The sequence below is a fragment of the Phallusia mammillata genome, chromosome 7, assembly GCF_965637545.1.
Source record: "Phallusia mammillata chromosome 7, kaPhaMamm4.hap1.1, whole genome shotgun sequence".
Taxonomy (NCBI): domain Eukaryota; kingdom Metazoa; phylum Chordata; class Ascidiacea; order Phlebobranchia; family Ascidiidae; genus Phallusia; species Phallusia mammillata.
Genome location: NC_137258.1, coordinates 8,966,487 through 8,987,152, shown reverse-complemented (window position 1 = coordinate 8,987,152; position 20,666 = coordinate 8,966,487). Strand labels below are relative to the sequence as shown.

General features: G+C 37.2%; 2 protein-coding genes across 2 annotated transcripts; both read right to left on the bottom strand.

Annotated features, from left to right (window-relative positions):
* Positions 1 to 207: 207 nt before the first annotated feature.
* Positions 208 to 7,073, bottom strand: LOC145237093 (PC-esterase domain-containing protein 1B-like). Its single transcript, XM_080099832.1, has 11 exons — positions 6,867 to 7,073; positions 6,662 to 6,741; positions 6,424 to 6,530; positions 6,187 to 6,309; positions 5,525 to 5,636; positions 3,485 to 3,645; positions 3,075 to 3,223; positions 2,381 to 2,565; positions 1,921 to 2,064; positions 1,723 to 1,786; positions 208 to 1,333 (listed from the first exon to the last, which is right to left on the bottom strand). Exons 1-11 carry the CDS (start codon positions 6,943 to 6,945, stop codon positions 1,194 to 1,196), a joined length of 1,344 nt encoding a protein of 447 aa, XP_079955958.1. The 5' UTR covers positions 6,946 to 7,073; the 3' UTR covers positions 208 to 1,193.
* An 8,599-nt stretch (positions 7,074 to 15,672) lies between these two features.
* Positions 15,673 to 20,317, bottom strand: LOC145239136 (uncharacterized). The gene is made up of 8 exons (XM_080102419.1): positions 19,839 to 20,317; positions 18,815 to 18,931; positions 18,221 to 18,332; positions 17,815 to 17,978; positions 16,937 to 17,076; positions 16,710 to 16,786; positions 16,497 to 16,560; positions 15,673 to 16,269 (listed from the first exon to the last, which is right to left on the bottom strand). Exons 4-8 carry the CDS (start codon positions 17,850 to 17,852, stop codon positions 16,022 to 16,024), a joined length of 567 nt encoding a protein of 188 aa, XP_079958545.1. The 5' UTR covers positions 17,853 to 17,978; positions 18,221 to 18,332; positions 18,815 to 18,931; positions 19,839 to 20,317; the 3' UTR covers positions 15,673 to 16,021.
* Positions 20,318 to 20,666: the final 349 nt, after the last annotated feature.

The window sequence follows — 20,666 nt, the reverse complement described above, 5'->3', positions numbered from 1 at the left end:
TTCGGTGTTCTTGTTATCTTTCACGCAAAACTCAAAAAGACACATATTTCTGCTTTTACTTTGGCATTTTGGGTCCACTTTCAGTGAGACACATATTTTTTGTACTTTTTCACTTTTGTAAACGTGGTCTCAACTTCTGCACTTTCAACTAAATGGTCCCAAGTTAAAAACCTGGCCATCTATGACAAAAACTATTAAATCAATAAATTGTGTCACAGGTTGTTTTCTGTCACACTAAGAAAAAACATCCATAACGAAAAAACATCAACGAAAAATAAAGAAAATAGCAACGAATTTAGTCGCAGTGACACTGGAACACAAACACCAAAGTAGAAAACAGACACAATTTAGAAGCCCTCCATCACTTAACACTAAAATGGAAAGTAAATTAAATAAAAACCTAAGCTCTGATAATTCCTGTCGCATACACAAAGAAGTGGCATAAGAAACAAACACGAACGGAGTTAGCACACGATAGCAGATTTTTGTGTAAAAATGAGGTAAACCATTGCTAGAAACCCAGATGAAAACACAGTGCTACATATGATAGACCAACACCTCGAGCCAAACATGCAGGCGTACATTTTTCGACAAGTTGCACTGAACAACTACAATGAATTAATATCACCACTAGAAGAGTAGAAGCTTAAAGGGTAAAATTAGCACACAATTGAAAATGGACAAAGCTTTAAACAAACACTGGACGTTCAACTAAAGCGTAGGCACTATAAATGGTAGTTGGCGTTGTAATGTTTTGCAATTTTTTTTTAAATATCTGCAAATTATACATGTAGGAAACATTTTTGCTCATATTATGCACACGGCATCATAATTTTGACAAGTAAATTCGGAAAATGAGTTTTTTAGGCATTTGCGACAGAAATCGACATGTTATGGTATTTGCTGGCAAAAAAACGGGAAATGAAACACTTTGTTGTTGCTAAAAAGCAGGCGGAAATGTTGGCCACTCCAAACCAACCACACTACTGCAATAACCAACCATACCGACTACACATATATGTAGTAGGGAGTGTCAGGAAATATTAGCAGCAAATAACAACCCTGATGTTACAATAAGAAAAAATATCAAAATGCGCCTAAAAGCCAATCGCTAAACATACCCGAGTTTAACTAACATGAAAAAGCGGGAATTCAACTTTGGCGAAAGCAAACTTGAATGGATAGAAAATGCTTTAGTACTTTTGAAAGCGTGCGTAGGGATTCATTTTTCCCTTGTGTCTCAGTCGATTTTGCCTTGCAATAAATCGGTTGGGATGATTGACTGACGGGTAAGATGGATCTCCATTTCCATAGTATGATGGCGGGACCATGGCTATGATGACAAAACATATTAAGTTTACACATGGATAGGAAACAGCATGAACTTGCAACACAAATGGCAAAAAAACATTAAATGAATATTACAACAAAATTTCAAACAATTCTTTAACCGTATATGATTCGATGCAGTATAATCGATTTTTAAAAATAGGTGCACAAGACGCCTTTTGAACTATAAGCTTAATTGGGATGAAAACTCCCAAACCGTTGTACTTTTAGCGGCTTATGTATTTTTAGTTATTTTCCTGATTCGTAAGCAGGTTTGTCTAAAAGTAATAAACAGTTTACGTTTATTGGCTCTATATGCTTTTACAGTTTACGTTTTATCATTTTGTTTTGGATGATTTAAAAAAAAATAACACTATAACAACTGGAACTTACTTGATGCCAAATCCAAAGAAAAATGTGCGTTTGACGATAAAGGAAGTCCATAGTGATTGTTAAACTGCAATAAAACACTTGTATTTGCGACAAAAAACACTATTTTTAGTAAATAAACATAACCTTAACAAACATAGCCAAGCGCCAAGTCCAACAATCTGTACATTTCATTGTACGATGAAGTAACACAATACTTACAAAGTCGTTTCTAAAATCCCAATTACGGATGGAATGAGCTTGTGTTTGATCCTGACGAAAATCATAGGGTTGAAACGGTAATGCCGTAGGCCGATCAATCGGAAAGAATGGTTGTTGGTAGTGATTAACTGGTGGAAGAGATTTCTGCGAGTAATTTGCACTTAGTTATACGCCCACCGGTGGCCAAAATAGGTTTAAATGTAGAAGTCGTCTTGCTCATACTTCATCAATTCGGGGAAAAATAGTTATTTCAAGTCAACTTAATTCAGTTTCTCTAAATTGTTAGAAGAACAACAACATTTAGTATCATTCAATTTCGACCCTAGTAACATTTCAAAACACACACGCAGCCTTAGGTCATACTATGCCAGCACAATTTAATATGTGAGCACGTAACATTCACGGGGAGGGGGGATACAAAACAAAACTTCACTTAGGCAATACAAACAATATATTTAACCTCGACATAGTTGTTTTCCTGCTCAAAACGGTAAAAGTTGTTGTAGACGTTAATCATCTCGTGGCCATGTCGAATAGGACCACCATAACGCTGTTCCTCTGTGGTGTGGTAATGCTGCCTGCGCTGGGGGGCGATGTTGGGCGTGTACGCTTGTTGAAGAACGGCTGTTGTATTTTGGCTGACATCTGGCAATAACAAACCCAGTACGATAAAAAAATGGTAATAGTGCAAAATGAGACAGCACACCAATACAGACCCATACGAATGATTAAAATTGATTTCGTTCGGTGTTTCCACAACAGATGTTACCTTACATTCTAATTAGGGCCTAAATGAAAATTGGCCAGTCAAACCAAATACAGGTGGACGTTAAACACGGCCGCGGGCAATACAATGAGACGAAGCTCAATCATTTTACAGGGTTTACACCCGTGCGTCTGTCAATGCTCTTCCTAGTCTGGTTGATATTATTATGTCATATTCGCTATCCGCAACAAACAAATTAATACAAGTCAGGCCTGCGGTCTACAAGTTTGCATTCGCTATTTTGAGTGAGTTATATAAATGACCACTGCGGTTCACAGTTCACACAATCTAATATGATTGTACAGCTATGCTAGTTTGGTTGCATGGGAAAATTTTCGTGACCTGGTGCCAGTCCTTTAGCATTAAAAAGTGTGGTTTAAACACATACCATGCGAATCGAAGTTGTTGACATCTGCGTTTTCAAGAAACCGATTGTCAGGAACGCCTAGACGCCAGGCTTGTGATATATGGGTCAGGAACATGTTGGTCATTCTTCGATGGGCGTACTGATTCCAATGTACACCGTCCTTCGCCAATCTAACCAGCACAAGAATTTTAAAGCCTTCACATGAGTTATAGTGCACCCATAGTGCCGCACTTCCTCAAAACAATATAACCATAAATCGATCTTTTATTGCTATCAACAATGTGCTGCGTGTTTCAAACCTTCTGCTAGTTGATGATAGAACCAACTCGCGGTGTGTATTAACGCAAAATTGCATAAGTAACGAGCTTAGTCGTTTCTGGGTGAATACAACTAAAATACAAATCAGTAAACACGTTGAGTCAGATGCTCACCTTCGTAGTTGACCTGCAAAGTGGTAATGCATGTCGATGACGTCATACTTGTGACGTGTCACGACTGCATGAGCGCGGAAGTTGGCAAGGTAAACATCTGCCAGCAAGACGTTGCGATTCACTTTCTCCACTAGAAATCCTCCCCTTGCATCCTCTCCAAGCTAAACAAGAAAAAAATTCGAAGCAATCCGACATTAGTCTTTGTAACTGCACTTAAACAACTATAAAAACAGTAAACAATACCAGTAATCTCTACATACAATGCTGCAAAGAATTCATATAGCGATTCAGTAGTTCAGATACAAGGATGGTGAAGGACAACCATAATATAACTTGTTGTTCATGTTTGAGTGCTTTATGGCGGTAAGCGTTTTTAATGACTTTGTAAAAAAACATTTGTCATTGCAGAGTCATTTTAATGGATATGAAACAAATGAGTAATTTTGTACCATAGGCAAACTGAGGTAAAATCACCTAAGCTACATGTTTATGGTGTTTCTCCTCATAAACTTCACCTGTCTTTCTGTCATAATGTTATCTACCTAAAACAGGTTCCAACTTAAACAAAACATGAACTAGAAAAGTGGCTTTCTGATATACTTCCATTTTATATATTCTATATCCTATTTACCATTTTACTATACACATAATTTGATCTACACACATGATTGTTTTTGCAAGCAAAAACGAATGGGTCCCCACACGCGTGTTTATGCGGTTTTACGGTAAACGAATGTTGCGGTTATTTTTAGATTCTTAAGGACAAATTTTTCACAAAGCATTAACTTAACTTTAAAAGCTTTTGTCCGTATTCTTTTTGCATCATTATTGTCATATAATTACAAAAATCGGTAAAAAAACAACGGGGAAAATACTTTCAAGTTAATCTCTTGCTTTGACCTTGATATTGTCGTTCAAGGTCAGTTTTTAAACACAAATTTTTCTAGAAAGCCTTAACTGTTGTATTAGACACTATAAATTAAAAAGTCGTTTGCTGCAAAGGTATACACAACAACTTGTTTTTCACTTAACTTAGTTTCGCAAAAACGACCGTTTAATGACCTTTTTACATTGTTTTTAACAGCATGCAGATCTCAGTGTTCAACAATACCGTTTAGCCTAATTTATACAAGACTTAAAGACTGATTGATTTGATTTGTCAAAAATAAAGAAGATACGTTATTCGTATCTGTGTTGTAATGCCTACAAGTTGACCTTTAGTGACCCGTGGTTATGCGACGGCCAAGCTGACAACGAGAATTTAAAGACCATTTATCGCGGCGTTTGAAAAAGTTAAGTTTATTTTTTCATATTTATGTTGATCAACGACGTTTTGCCTGACATAAACGAAACCGAAGTACGTTTATCGAGTTTAAATTACATCTTAGGTGTAAAACCTTCGCTAAAACTGAAAATGCGCGTGATAACTCAATAAAACGACACAGTATTGCTGCACAAAAAAACAGCCGATTTCTAATCACCCAAACGACTGTCTCGTAAAACGTCTGTCCGGACGTCAAGCTGAGCACTCCCGCTATGCCGCATTAATCGTAAACCAGTGGATTCCTTCCTTGGGACGTATATCTGACCGATAGTATACACATATTATGGGTTGTAAAGGTAACTGACCAAATTTTTGAATATTAAACGAATACCCTGCTTAAACCAGATTATGTACTTAAGTCAGTACAGCTGTTTTACAAATTTTACGTTTTGGGGGCTTGTGGGTGAACCGCTGGGTCATTCGGGGTCAAACTTTAGGAGGATCAAATTTAAGAATAATATGTAACATCTGTCCAAATTTTGATAAATTTGAAGCACTTCTTCTTGACCAACGCGTCTCACAAACCAGCATTAGACAGAAAAAAGAAAAAAAAATACGGACAAAAACCCTTCATGGAAGGGGACCCATAAATAGTATAAACATGTCGAAATCAAAATTAATAGTTGCACAAGTTGAAAAAAAAAATTGGAATTTTTTTTTTTTGAAATTACATTCCACACCTATGGCTAGCTACTCCATTGTAAATCATTGCTTACAGGCAGTGCTGTCCTCCAAATAATGCAAGTTTCAACAGGCACAGCTTTATCTAGTCTGCTACAAAACTTCTCCAAATTTCGAGTGTACATATCAGAAGATTTGTTTCCATATCTATAAAGGTAACATTTTTATAGCAGGTACTCATATTTATGTGTAAAGCAGGTCAAAGGCTGGGAATGCAGGGTCAAACACACCAATCAATATACACTACTGAATAAAATATCCTGTATAGATTTTATAATTTAGGCCAAATGTTGTACAAATACTGCTAGCTCTTTACACACAGCTTTTTCTAACAAATTCGACATTCTTAAACTATTTGGCCAAATATAGGCAAGTTTGGTTTTTGTCAAGGGCGCTCACACAAAAAAATTTAAGTATGAAACCACAATGATCTATGCTACAGTCCTTAATGTTGCTTCCATTAAATACTGTAACTTGATTAAATGATCAGCTAATGCAAATGGACTACTATATGCATTACGAATAGTAATTGGTAACCACTTGGGTTTTGACTTGGGTTTTCTACTGATTATTTCAATTCAATTTAATTTTGATTTTTTGTTGTGTAAGGTTTATTGCACTAACTATATATTTCTTATTTCTAACTTTACTTTTATTGACGGTTTTTAGTATTATGTACAACATTCAAGAGATATACCTGGACAAGTCCCACAAACATGAATTAACAAATATAACATCCGGTGTTGGTTGATCTGCATCTTCAAAATCCTTTATAATGCTTTCCATGTAATCATTGTATATTCGAGTGATAAAATAAAACCTAAAACAAGAGTTTTTTTCTTCCTAAGTCGCACATTTAGAGTCCAGGCATAAGTTTATCACACAACGCTAAAAAATTTGCAGTTTTTGTAGTAGTCACAGTTTTTATACACACCTGACCAAGACGTGGTCAGTTTTGTATTCCCTCACTTCTCGATACGAAACTCCGTTTGTTAATTCACTTCTTTCAACCAGTCTATCTCCATTAAAGCTGTTTTCACCCTTCACATATCACATTGTCATTGGTGAGATATGCAAATTTACTTTAAGTCCAATTAGAAAAAAAAAAATTTAGTCCAATTAGAAAACATTGTGTAAAGTGTAAACTATTGTACATCTAAATTGTGTGGTACCTTCTTTTTCAACTCTCCATCCCTGATGAATCTATTTTCCTTCAACAAGACAACTAAATCCTTGTATGCACTTCTTTGAACTAAAAAATGCATTACAACTTACCACTCAGATTTTTTACAACTCAGATTATATTAATTACAAAACCTGATATCATTTATCACAAAATACAAAACAAACACACATATGTCCAGAACACACACCTACCTGAATCTCCAATGAACACAACAAACTTGTTGAACAACAATTTGACCGCATGATCATTAGAAAATATTCCTATAACCATACTGCACCGTCCCTTCCTCTCCACTTTATACCATTCGCAGACTAACAAAATTAACCGTCCATTGCCTATGATGACCTCTACAAATAAACATGCAACTTTAAAGAAACAAGCAGAAGGTTACATTACTGGTTTGTTTGTGCAAGAGTTCTAAAAGCCAGAAACTCAACCCTTCAGCAACGTACACAACACATGAGCACTATTTCGTATCCAACAAGCAGCTCCTGCACTGAGCAACCAATTCAACCAAAAAAGTTGTTGTTGCTTTGCCTTTTTCTGACTATGTTCAATCGAGCAAAACGAGAGAATCATTTTTGTTTGCAAACATTTAAACATTTATAGTGGTCCCAAACGTCGCGCTACCAATAAGATCTTTCATTGATTTTTTAGTTGCATGTATTGATTGTCGTTTAAACATTTATCTGTACATCACCCATGCAGACAACGTAACAACTCAAACTTTGACGAACAGGCCACGCTTTAAAGTTTAAATCCTACGGTAAACAAGGCTCCTTGTATGATTGTTATGTTTGTGTATTCGTATGATTGTTTCTTTGTGTTTTTTTTTTGCTTTTTGTACAACTCGCAACAAAATTATAATGAAGTCATACTTGCAGCACTGTCAAAAACAGGGCACCTGCGGATTAGGTCTTAAACAATTCTTTTGCAAATCGTCGTCTAATCACACAGTGCAAAGTTGCAAAGCATACGGCTAGAGCACACAAATAAGGCTTTCCAGAGAAAAATATGAGTTAACGCAGTACACATATCTACATCCTAATTACACTGCGACAGGAAATGTTACAAAGTCCACAACATGATTTGGCAATTAAAATCTCACAGTTTGACTTCCTTGCGAGCTCTGAGCTGGCAATTCGAAATGATTTGGTAAACAACTGCTGCTCAGTTTAAATCCTTTATTACAATACCCGATAGTATATTTTTACACGTTTTTAGGGTTTGCAGATAATTAATTTCCTGGTAGTCTTTGGCGTACAAAGGAATTGACTCTGAAACCACCAATTGTTTCTCATCATTGGCGCCGGCACGTACGGGCAAGAGCAAATTACTAATGTTACGATCCATCCATATACAAGTAGGCTATGTATGTCAAAATTTGACCCCCTTGCCAAATTTTCTGCCAGCGCACATATTTCTGCTGTAGGCCTACACCAAGCGAAACCGCAGAAACATTGTTTTAATTCGATGCAAGTGAACAACCAATTAACAGCATTGTGCTCTGGGCGAATCCAAAGAAGAAATATGACCATCTAACCACCAGAGTTATAGCACAACACCAACTGCTGCACAGTCAGACAAGGGATGATCAAATTTGATTAGTATTTATACACTACTAGCGTGTTTTTGTTTCGCCGTCTAGCGCTTGACTATCTCCTCCTCTATCGTCATGTTATCGTCTTTATCGGGTCATATTGGCTTGTCTGGTGTATGGCGATTTCCTCGGAAATCGTAGCAGAACAACAGCGGCTGTATGAGGTCACAGTAGGCCTACCCCTTAAAACGTGAAGGCCATTGTCTGTCGATTGCATATTGTTACATTTCGTGCAAAAATAAACGAAACAAATGTCGAGCAACATTAGACAAACAAGTTCATTATGAGCAAAACATGACGGAAAAATGTGGTTGCGAGTTCTCAAAAGCAAAACTATTAACAAAGCGATCCAACGTCAATTCATGGGGCATTTCTAAGAATGACAAACGCTTAAGTCATGGCTGAAAAGCAATGTGGGGAAGAATGACTTTCGTGGTTTAGCGCAATTTAGAGCCACTATTTCTGGCGCAACCGTTTTGAAGTGAGATAAGTCCACTGATTGGAATTCTAAACCTAAAAAATGTTCACATACATTTTGCTCTGTTATTAGAGTTGATTCTGTGCGATAAAAGGTGAACTATTTTCTGTAAAAAGATTCTGTAAAGGACTTTGTTAATGTTGATACAGAGGCAATAACAGGTGTATGTAGGCAAGTTATGGGCAGTAGAGAGAGAGAGAGAGAGAGAGAGAGAGAGAGAGAGAGAGAGAGCGTGTAGTGGAAAACTTTTTTTTTGATTCTGTAGCGATTGCGTTTTTGTAATATAATTTGTGCAAACTTTGCAATAGTTGTTTACCAAATTAGCTCGTTTTACTTGCTAAACCTGCTCGAGCTTTGATAATATCCCTGTTTCAGTTAAATTAGGAGGTTGATCGACTTTGCTATCTGTTGTTTACCTGCTTTAATCGTATGTTTTGTCTCGTGCGGTGAATTAGTCGCTGTTTTTGTGTGAGAAAATGTGCTAGAGCCAACGGCAAGAGCATAGTTGTGCAGTTTAATGTCACGTGTTATGAATTTATAAAACGCACCGCTGATGTAATGGCTCATAACAGTTTTAGTCCTATCGCAGTTAACTCTGTCTGTTCAATTCAAGGCTGACTGTTCAATTACTTGCATTGAAGTAATGCTGTGTTGGTTGCTATAGTTAAACTTGAATTTATATGTAAACGTGATTACTATTAATTTCTAACGACTTGTTTTTGTGTTTCCCAAACATTCTATTTGAATAAGATTCTTTTTGAATAAGACATTCTATGTGAATAAGCATGTTGATTGAATAAGACAATAAACAAATTGAGATATAAAACCCTTGTTTATCGAGACTCATGACATTGATTGACGAGGAACAGTCTAAAAGTGAGGACGAAAGTACAGGTAGTCTTTACCTTCCACACTTAATACCGGTAATTGTTGTGACTGTCGGCTATCTGACGTCACGTAGTCGGACGGTAGTGTCAGCTCGTTACTCCGATTGCTGGTACGGATAATTGCCTGCAGTCGGTAACTGTTTCCTTAGACTCGTGCAGAACTTGTAAAAGCGGCGATCTGACTTTATTCACGGTATGAAGTACTACGACTCTACGAGTCAGCGTAAGAGAGAGAGCGAAGCGAACCATACAAGGCTAAAAAGCACACAAACACGTGGTACGAAATTCTTACGAGACAAAATGACGAGACAATAAATAACACAAACGGGCGCACAACAGGATTCACAAATATCTGCACACAAGTTACGAAAAGAAACAGCGACTAGCTGATCCCCAACACACAAACACACGCGCAACAAATAAATCTAAAACACAGACGCTGACGCTACAAGGCAAACACAGACAATTTGGACACAAGTTATAATTTACGATTGACTATCAATTTTATGTTTTTATATGTTGATTGCTACACACGCCTGCCGGGTCCAAGAAACGCATGCTACCAGTTCTCAAAAACGTGCTTTGTTTGTACTGTTTCACGTGACTTGATTTCCAATCAGAAACCGACAAAATGGAGATGAACTGTTCAGAAGCTGCCCCATGACAGCAAACTTTTAAATATTTTGTCAGAACTGTTCCTTTTCACTTGTTTTGAGCAATTGCGGTTCAAGCTATAAATATATTTATGAAACTATATGTACCTTTGCGATACAAAATCTGGAGTTAAGCCTGGAATTTTGTTTGTTAAAACTTAAAAGTTTGTTGATTCCTTGAAAAAGGTTTCCCACATCAACGTGCACGATGAACGGTGCTTAGTTTCGTCAGATTATAGCCCTACCTCACGTGGGTACGATTTAAGGATAATTTTTACGTCACAAACAAAAAACAATGACAGAATTGTGCGCCAACAATCGCCTTCTTAGTTACCTGAAAATGAAGTAAAGGAACATATTTAGTTACGGGACACTAATTTATCTTTCAAAAGACACAACTGTAGAAATCTTTTTTGCTCCTCGCGGTCCCTCCAAAATTGCTTTGCGGACCTCACCACTTTAAGAACCGCTGACCTAAATCAAAGTCGTTGCAAGAGAATACAAAGTTTTCCACAACCAAAAAGGATATCGCTTTCCTAAGGGCATGTTTACAACTTTCTGGTCAAATCGGGCCGATTTGTTGCTAGAACTCAATTTTTAAAATACGTTTAAGCAAGTTTTTGCAGTGGTTTTAGGAGTTGCTTTGAAATGTGTAATTATTTAGGACCATTGTCTTTTTACTGCAGGTGCGTACTTTGTTCTTTTTCACAGGAGTTTTATGCAAGCTGATATTTTACGCTTAATTGTTTTTGTCACTGTTAACCGACAATATATGCCTAAAAATCGTAATGCAAATATAAAAATCGCAATTGTCTGCAGTGTTATACAAAGTTTATTTTCAGGTCTGAATACACATGTACAGTTACTTGATATATGGTTACTTCAACAAACATATATCTTATTCCGAAAATTAATTTTCAGTGTGAAATTTTACACACATACACTTCCGACAACACCGAATCCCCATTTAAAGTGTAAAGCACGTCTTTTATTTCGACAACTTCAATCTCTCCATCGCTTTTTAGTTTGTCGATCATCGTATACAAGTCGTCCATATATGTAGTTGAAACACTTGGTCTGGTGTTGAAAATCAAGTACCCGCCATCTTTCACCAACTTCACAAGATCCTAATGATTAAGAAATAATTAAAAAGAAACAAATTTAATGAAGCGGTCCTTGTCGGATAAAAAAGCGCAGCATTTGTACATTAGAACTAAAATAATGCAAATGGTTGAACAAAATCGAAACAAAACTTCATGTAAAAAGTGCAAACTATTTATTTACTTATCTACTGGTTGTTAGACTATTTAAACGATTTAGTAACCTTTAGGACCGACACTGGAAAATGTAAGGGAATAAAAGTTCCACACGCTGTGATGACGTCATATGATTTTGGAGGCAAGTTGATGTCACCTTTGACCCAGTGACATATAATCATTCTGAAAGCAAAACGTTGGTAAGTGACAGCAACAATATCTTTGTCATATTAATGGTGCACCTCGAACGGTTACCCTGTTGGCGCACTTTAAAAATGCGCAACAAAACACAATATGATAAAAAAAATTGTGTAACAGCCCAAGTTTTTAATCAACCTGAAGTTTAGTTCTTTTTTGCTGGCTTTGTGCAACATCTCCATATTGGCATCCATAATATCAATCTGTCCCTGAAAATTTTCGTTTCTTCGAAGACATAATCCCACCAAACCAGTCCCTTCGAAAAGCAAAACCAAAACAAATTATTATACTTTTGGGGTAATTCGCGACAAGTTGATTAGAAAGAAAGCATTTTTGTCTTGATTTTTTTTAATTTGTATAGTAAATTACGTTAAATTTTGCCCATGGTTCAAAATACCGGTGAAATAAAGCAATTAGATTTTTTTCTAAATAGAATTGCGAACCAGTAGATAGGGTAAAATCTACAAACGAAATCAAACCTGCTCCAACATCGAGTAACGTTGTTTCTTTAGTGATCGATGCGTACTTTGATACAAATTTGGCCACAACAAAATGAATGTTGTGCCACATTTGCTTCAGGTCATTGTCTTAATGGGAAGATCATTCGCTATAGCTCTTTTGACATTCTTTGTCATCTGCACTGCTTAACATATTTGCGTACAAACCGCTAGGAGACCAGACCGAGCCTTTGTGTTCCATTTTAGACTTCTATAGTTTTAAACTAAGCGTTGTCAAATAATTCTAAAAGCAAATGCAAAGGACGAAACATAAATGGAATAGGCGTAGTTGATCATTTGTAATACTAGAAAATAGGCAGGATTCCTGCCCCAGGAAAGTGACAATTTTCCGTGTACTGTACACAACCCACTATTTTTCGGTAAACTGAATTATAGCTTTTTTAATTACTGTTCTGGGAAGTGTTAAAAAAATGTTTTATAGCAAGTAATGAAAACGTGTCTCACATTGTGCGCTTTTTGTTGTATTGCAAGTAGCCGAACTACGCCTATCCCATAAAGTTCTTGCAAAACCTACTGTTTAGTAGGTTATTCCGCTAAAAATGACATATTCCTCCTTTTATAGAAATGTTTTTAACATATATGCAGTGCATTGAGGTTTATGTATATAAAAGGTATCTATTTATATACTGGTACTCGTAGAAGTCTGCACCAGATTAATCGGATGAGACCTTTCTGTAGCACCAGCATCTTTTTTCGACACGAAATGCGGTAACGTTTTGTGAAGCTAAATCATGGATTTAGGTTTAGGCCATGCGGGTGCATGGTGGGAATGCACGATGATGGATAGAAAGAACTTTTTGAGAACTTACAGTGTCATATTTTTCAACCGGTTCTGTTACAAAAAGTCCATTGACAGTAACCAGTTATGCTAACCGGTTCGCTGATCTCATAAAATTTCGTGAGACGGTTCTATAGACCCGGTACGAACTGATTTAATCCCACCACTGGCTGCAGCCCGTTTAGAAACGGTCTACCATCGTTTTGTTTTCAGAATGTAATTGTGCACTCTTTTAGTTATTTCCGGTTTAATGCAGCTTCAGTGGAATCGTGCTATATTTATACTTTTACCAGAAAGTAACCCAACCCAACTGTATACGGCGTTGCAGCACGTTGAAAAAAAATGTGTACAAAGGTAACTATGATTATAGCAGCTACTGTTTGCGAAACGTGCGTACGTTGGGATAACCTAATACCGTCTGTTCTCTAACTTACCTTACGCAACCGGTTTTTACGTCGAAAATATAACAAGATGCTATTTACTTTACGCACTATATAATTTTGACCCGAGTTTAACAAGAGCTTTTCACCAACTCCCGGTACTGAAATGTTATTTACGTTTATGTATTTCTCCTATGTTTTGTATATATCTGGCGTCTGACCAGTGGCGTAGGAGCATATGCTGCCGCCCCTGGCTTTCGTTGAAAATGCCGCCCTATGCAGACTGCAGCAAATTTTGAAATAGTTTCATGTTCAAGAAATCTTTTCGATAAAAATAATTACAAATAATGTGCCGCGTCACAGAAGTTCTATATTGCTCGAGAAAGAAGCCTCACTGTCTCAGCGTTAAGGCCAAAAATAAAAGATCAATAGCCGCCTCAAAATTGAACTTTTCGAGCTTTCGACCAAGCAAAATCAGCGATAATATCTTCGAAATTAGGTTCTTGAACGTAGTCTCTTTCTATAGAAAGAATCGATAGAGCTGACAGCCGATCATCATTCATGGTAGAACGTAAATACGACTTTATCATTTTGAGCTTTGAGATACTCCTCTCACAGCTCGCAATTGAAACACCAATGGTAAGATAAAGTTTCAGACACAAGCATAAATATGGTGTCGAATCAAATAGGTGTGATTTAGCTAACCACTGTAAAACATCAAACGCTGTTGCATTACGATCAAACGTGGTTTCACTGCTTCGCACCAGCCTCTTAAATCTGTCAATTTCCACAGCTAACTCCAAAAAGTCCACCTCGTCGTCATAAGTGCTTTTAAAAGCGTTGGTGAATCCATTGTGACTTTCGCTTTGCAGCAGCGCGTGAGGATTCAAAAATCCAAACATATGTTTTGTGAGGACATTTTCCTCTAAATGGGCCCTTGTGGTACTAAGGCTAGTACTAGTACTTGGGGATACAGCACTACATGTAGGAGTAACAGCACTGTCATCACCTCTTTCTCCTTTCCGAAATGGAACTCCTCTAAGTGCAGATCTTTTATTTTTTTGACATTTTATTTTTGCAGTTATTCACAACAGTATTGGTAAGCTATGCTATAGTAATAGAGTCAAAAGTATCTGTTAATGAGCAATTAGACTACTGGTTCACTAAGCCAAGTGTTTGCCTAGAAAAATATAATCATGAGTAAAGCTTTTTCTAGCTCGAAAAATTCCTAGCACAAAGAGCAACACCTTCTCATACCACAACCTCACTGATACTGAGTTCACCAGAAAAACAAAGATCAGTTTCTTGCTCCAGCGAAAACCTGTTGGAAATGGTTGAATCTAGCTGTTTGAGTTATTTTTTTTCCTCAAGGGACTTGTGTTTGTAAGAGACAACCATGTTCTGTGTGCTTTACAACTGGGGGTGCCCCTGAAGGTCTTAGGTGCCTCACTTTGAAGTGAGTTTTGACAAATAAATAATTTGAATTATGAAAAAAGGCTTGCAGATTCAGAATCCAGATAAAATTTCCTTTTTTATAGGAACAAAAAACGTTTTTTGAAAAATATTGACTTTTATCCGGAAGTGTCCCCTTAAGTCATTTTGCCGCCCCTGGCGCAGAGCCAAAACCGCCAAGTGGCTGCTACGCCACTGCGTCTGACTATAATTAATTGTCACGATTCTTCTGATTTTCTATAGGCTAACATAGGTGCAACATGATCCAATGCACCTTTCAACACTTTTCTTTTTATTCCGGATAAATGTGGCGTCTCATATCTTACATACAACAGAAAACACAATAGAACACAATCACAAAGAAATTTTTACATTAAACAAACAATGTTTAAAGTGTAGTTTTCGACACCCTTACAGCACTGCGTGCAGTGCCGGATTAACCATTACGCAAAGTAGGCACGTGCCTACAGGCCAGTCAAAAATCCAGGCCACTTTACAACAACGATCTTTGTGACAATGATTTGGCAACACTGATAATTCTATTTTTTAGTTGGCAACCCTGATTTTCGGGCCACTTATAAAATGTGCCTACAGGCCAGCAGACCCTTAATCCAGCACTGACAGCGTGATATATTACTAATGATTTATAATAAGTGAACATTCGTTGAGTGGTTACAAAGCCGGAAGCTTTCCAGTTCGCTATTATATAATTTACTTTTTTGCAGGAATGTACACGCAAACCAGGTGTGTAAAGAATTAGAATTTAGTAAATTCGACAAATTGTAGCAATTTGGGCCAATTTGAGCTAAACGATTTTAGATTTGGGTCCGGTTGCACCTACAGTGTAACCTTCAACGTTGCGCTATATGGCGATGACGAAACGAGATACATTACAGTAAAATGCAGATAGTTGACACAAACTTATAAATCACTCGCCACTGCAGGCGTCAACATAACAGAACAAACTGTATGTTTGTAACCTTATCGTAGACAGAGGTGTGAGAGAAAGGATTAAATCCGATCAAATTTGGAGCAACCTAAACAAATCTCTTTTATAAAACGTTTCACGTACAGTCTACGTCGTAGACTAAATGAACAATAGTGTTAAATTTAAGTTGTTTTTTGATTGTGTTTTTTTAACTTTTACTAATGATTTAGGGTTCTAAAACACTGCGAATGTGCTACATTTTGTTTTGTATGGCCCCTATAAACGCGCTGATGGCGGTTGATGCCCCTAACATTCCTACACCCTTTCTCTCTCATTACTCCTGGCTGCGAATAAGGTTTGTAACATATATGTGGTCTTCTGACTAAGTTTCCTCGGATGACAAACTGTTGCCGATGTTCCCCAAGCGAAAAGTCGTTATTTTCTTCATTGCAAAATCCCTCTTCGCCTGAAACACAAAATATCATAGATTGATTCGATGGGGAAAATGAAGTTTTTGTTTGTGAGAACAAAACGTTACAAGCAAGAAAAGTTGAGAATGGCCGAATTTTTTTCGGTGCGGTGCGGTATTACCACTTTTATACATTTATACAACAACGTATTACAAAGGTCCAAAAGTTTTGTTTGCAATAATATTTAACTGTGGTGAACAGTTATTTACAACAAATTGTTTACCGTTTAAACTATTCAGAGATGCATTATAGTTTGGCGGTGATCTGTTGTTTGCTTCCTTGATATACTGCAAATACATGCACGCTGGTTAAAACTTACCATCATAAAAACACGCCATCAATCAACATTTTTTGGCGTTCTGCAAAGTTGCTGATAAGCATTTACTATTGTACCTTTGTCCAGTAACTAGTAGCCTATTTAGCTTTTAAATATTACCATCATGCGAGCACGTCCAGCAGTTTTGTAATAATGTTGATCTTCCTCAGTGAACAGTGGAGGTCGTGAAATCCACTCTGCAATAAACTAACACAAATGAAATTTTGAAAGCAAACCAACTTAAGGATAGATAACGACTGCGATTTTTTTAGTTTGTCTGGTCAATGTAGCCACTACACACCCAATAAACCGGGATGATAAGCATTTCATTTGTTTGTTTACTTTACCATTACTACAATTGGCGATTTGACCGACAAGAGGGTTGCATGGTTCATGAATATTCCAGATTCGTGATACGTTGGTTAAGAAAATATGCGTCATTTGCCTGTGGGCAATTGAATCCCAGTGTACGCCATCTTTAGCCAGCCTGAAAAAATAGTGAACACTTTAGTGTATATATATAACCTAAAGCTGCACAAATATACTTTAAACCAGCGGTTCCCAAACTGGGGTCTGCGGTCCTTTAGGGCAGTGGCCCGGTACCGGTCCGCGAGGAGTTCGTTACCGGTCCGTATAATTTTTCAGGTTAAATGCTATAAAACATTTTGCCTATGTATCCCGGGGATGATAAACTAGTTTAAGCGTTTTTATTGCTAAATATTTGTAGTTTTTTAAAGACCGGTCCGCGATAACATTTCACTTTCAAAAACGGTCCGCAGTGCAAAAAAGGTTGCCGACCCCTGCTTTAGGGGTCCGTGAGGCAATTTTGGGGGGACCGCGAAGCGGTTGAAGTGCTTCTATAATCTTATTTGGCGTCAGTTTGTGCCACTAAATAAGTTTAAATCAAAGTAGAATTGAGAACCGACTGTCTCCATTGCTAAACAATGGCCTTTATTGAATGCAACTATCAAAAATGCAATTGTTCGCGCATAATCGTAATGTTTTTGTCCTGTTTGTGATGTCACATGCTGTCTTTGGATGATTGTTATGCGCAATTTTGCATAACTAGCTAAAATCCTGCAATCAACTTTCATTTTTATGCAATACACATTTAGGCTTAAGGACCGCGAGCCCTCTAAATAATGACAAAGGGACCGTTTTAAAAAAATATGAAAAAGTTTGGGAACCACTGCTTTAAACAATGCAGTAATTTCAAAGCCCGAACCTGTTTAGTTGGTTTTCAAAATGTTCATATATGTCCATGACGTCCCAGCTATGATGTTTAACGATGGTTTGAGCCCAAAAATTTGCTGAAATAATTTTTGCTGAAAGATCTTGACAGCAATTTATTGCATCAGTAAACACACCTCCATGGGGATTTTCGCCCAGCTACAAAAGTTGAGAAGAACAAAGTGTAAGTATGCAATTTTGTTTATCGTGTAAAAACAACCTAACTATCTGTAAAAAAGCACATCATGCGTTATCAGTGCGATGTTTTTGCAGGTATTTGCGACCTTGTTGTTTCATTGTAGCGAAACAGGTTCTCTTTGCCAATGTTATTTGGTAGTACAATTTTGTGCAACACGAAACAGTGATGAATTTACATTACGAAATAAACCTAAAAAACCTACTGGTAGAGCTGTCCTCCAAACAGCAGTTGTGCGGGCCGGGAAAACCTGATCAAATCGATCGCAAAACCTCGTGAGATCGTACCAATACTGATATACACCAGCATATTTGTATCTGAAAAAACGTCTGATGTGTTACGGGCTGGATAAATTAGGAGTTACAACAAAGAAATGTGCTTGGGTAACGAGGAAAAAAATAACTGTATCGCTAAATTCATTGTGTGTTTCAATACATTGAAATGTAGCGCCACGCCTATTTTCGGTTGATCCTCTGTGAATTTAAACACCGCAACGACAAAAAATATAAGTTAGTTGAAGCTTTCAGATTCGTTTGGCACCCATCCATTAATTTTAAGACTATAGCCCTTTAAAAGGTTTTGTCCGATACTGCATATTACACCAACAATGCCACTGCTAACGGCGGATAAACAATGAAGGCTAGAAAAAACTAACCTATCGGGCCAAGTTCAAGGACTTCCTGATTATAAGCGAACATACGGCTGCGCTGACAGTGTTGTTCGCTTCAGTTTTAGGCGTGATTAATTGCTCTAACGTTAACAACAGCCAGAAAAATAGTTTAAGTTTGTGGAAAAATACCTGGATAAGTCCCAGAGACACGAATTGACTATTACCACGTCTGGTGCATTATTACCTCCCAAATCTTCAATAATGCTTTCTACATATTCGTTGAAAATCCGCGTTATGAAATAGAATCTGAACAAAAATCAATAACAAAACTTGAAATGCACAAAATAACAACAAGGTCAATATACCGTTTGTGTTTTACTGTGCTCTATTGCTTAACAGAGACGGTAGCCTAAAATGCACAAAATTATATTAATATCGTTTTTATTGTGACGTCAGTTTTGAGTCGTTGAAATAGATTCTTCCAAGCGTAAAACAGCGTTTTCCAGCCGTTTTTAGGTTGAAGACAATTTTTCCCGCAACCTAATCATCCACCGACTCTCGATAACACTTTAGGCCAGGGGTGGGGAACCTTTTTGTTTGTGAAGGCCGCCAAAAGGTTTATCGACACTCGTTTAGGCCGCACAAACTATTTACTAGGCCAAGGACAGTGGTGTTCAAACTTTTTGACTTACAGGTTTGTCGCTGTGCTATTGAACTTACGGTCCAAGCTAAATAAAATTCCTCACTACATTTCCACCCTCACTACAACATTCGGGATTTTATTAATGTAGAAACTCGCTTGTTTACCAATATTAATCTAAGAGCAGCTTGTGACATCACAGACGAGTTTAAGACATTCGATTATGCGCAAACAATTGTTCTTTTGCAACACAAGTAAGATTGCAGAACCTGGGTCTCTTGGCAGACCTACGGAAATCGCTTTGTGTACCGTACCAGTACGCAACCACTTGGCTCTAGTTTGAAAACAACTGCCCTAGAACCAATCAAATAGTAATGTGGAATAAAGGTAAAAAAATACGTTTCTGTCTAGTTTTTATTGCCTGGTGCAGTGTGTATTATCAACATCCTAAATTGTATTCTGACATCGAAGGCCGCACCTAGTGCCCTAAAAGGCCGCATGTGGCCCTTAGGCCGCAGGTTCCCCATCCCTGCTTTAGGCGAAAAGCTTATGTTGAAATTATAAATAAAATACCTGATTACCACACCAATGGTTTTGAACTCGCGAACCTCCTTGTAGAAAATACCATTGGATAGGTTGCTTCCTTCAAGAAGTTTATCACCCAAAAACGTTGTTTCGCCCTACAAGTTTAACATGCTATAGCATATAAAGTTCCACATGAAAAACACAAAAAACAGATTAAAGCAGTGGTTCCCAACCGGGGAGGAATTCCTCCCTAGGGAGGAATTTTGTGAGTTCAGGGGAGGAATTTCATAAAAACTGCAAAAAAATTACTTCGAAAATTTTACAGAATAGTTTTGTATATACATTATTATGTCCATTATAATTTGGACCCGGTTCACATTTGGTAAAGGATTCTAAATGAATATCCCTAATTAGAAGGTCTATTTCAAATTGCTTTAATTTTTAATGTTAGGAATGAATGGGGAGGAATGAATAGTTCGAAAATGGGCGAAGGGAGGAATGTAACAAAAAAGGTTGGGAACCACTGGATTAAAGGAAGGATGACAGAAATTGTTTATGACGTCACATATATAACAAACTGCAAAAACAATAGTCAAATAGAGCATTGTGTATTTTCACTTTTGTTTTTAGTTCATCATCCCTGATCGGTCTGTTTTCGTTCAGCAAGACAACCAAATCCTTGTACGCGCTTCTTTGGACTAAAGTAGCAAAAAAACAAGTTTACAGAGCACACACACAAAACAGAATCCAAAAAAAGCAGTTTAATTTTTACTGATAAATATTGGTATTTTTCATGCTTACTTGAATCTCCAATAAATACAACGTATTTGTTCCACAGCAATTTTTTCGCGTCAGCTGAGTAGAAAATCGTCTCAC

Bases quoted from the DNA above. Each gene is read 5' to 3' on its own strand.
- LOC145239136 (XM_080102419.1), bottom strand. From the start codon at position 17,852: ATGGACATATATGAACATTTTGAAAACCAACTAAACAG. The intron at 17,077-17,814 runs GTTCGGGCTTTG...CTATTTTTTCAG, and splicing joins TTTGAAAACCAACTAAACAG to GCTGGCTAAAGATGGCGTAC. The intron at 16,270-16,496 runs GTAAACAATTTG...TTTGTGTTTCAG, and splicing joins ATCTCTGAATAGTTTAAACG to GCGAAGAGGGATTTTGCAAT.
- LOC145237093 (XM_080099832.1), bottom strand. From the start codon at position 6,945: ATGGTTATAGGAATATTTTCTAATGATCATGCGGTCAAATTGTTGTTC. The intron at 3,646-5,524 runs GTAAGCAATGAT...TTTCTTGTTTAG, and splicing joins TTTGGAGGACAGCACTGCCT to CTTGGAGAGGATGCAAGGGG. The intron at 1,787-1,920 runs GTAAGTATTGTG...GTTTTATTGCAG, and splicing joins GGGATTTTAGAAACGACTTT to TTTAACAATCACTATGGACT.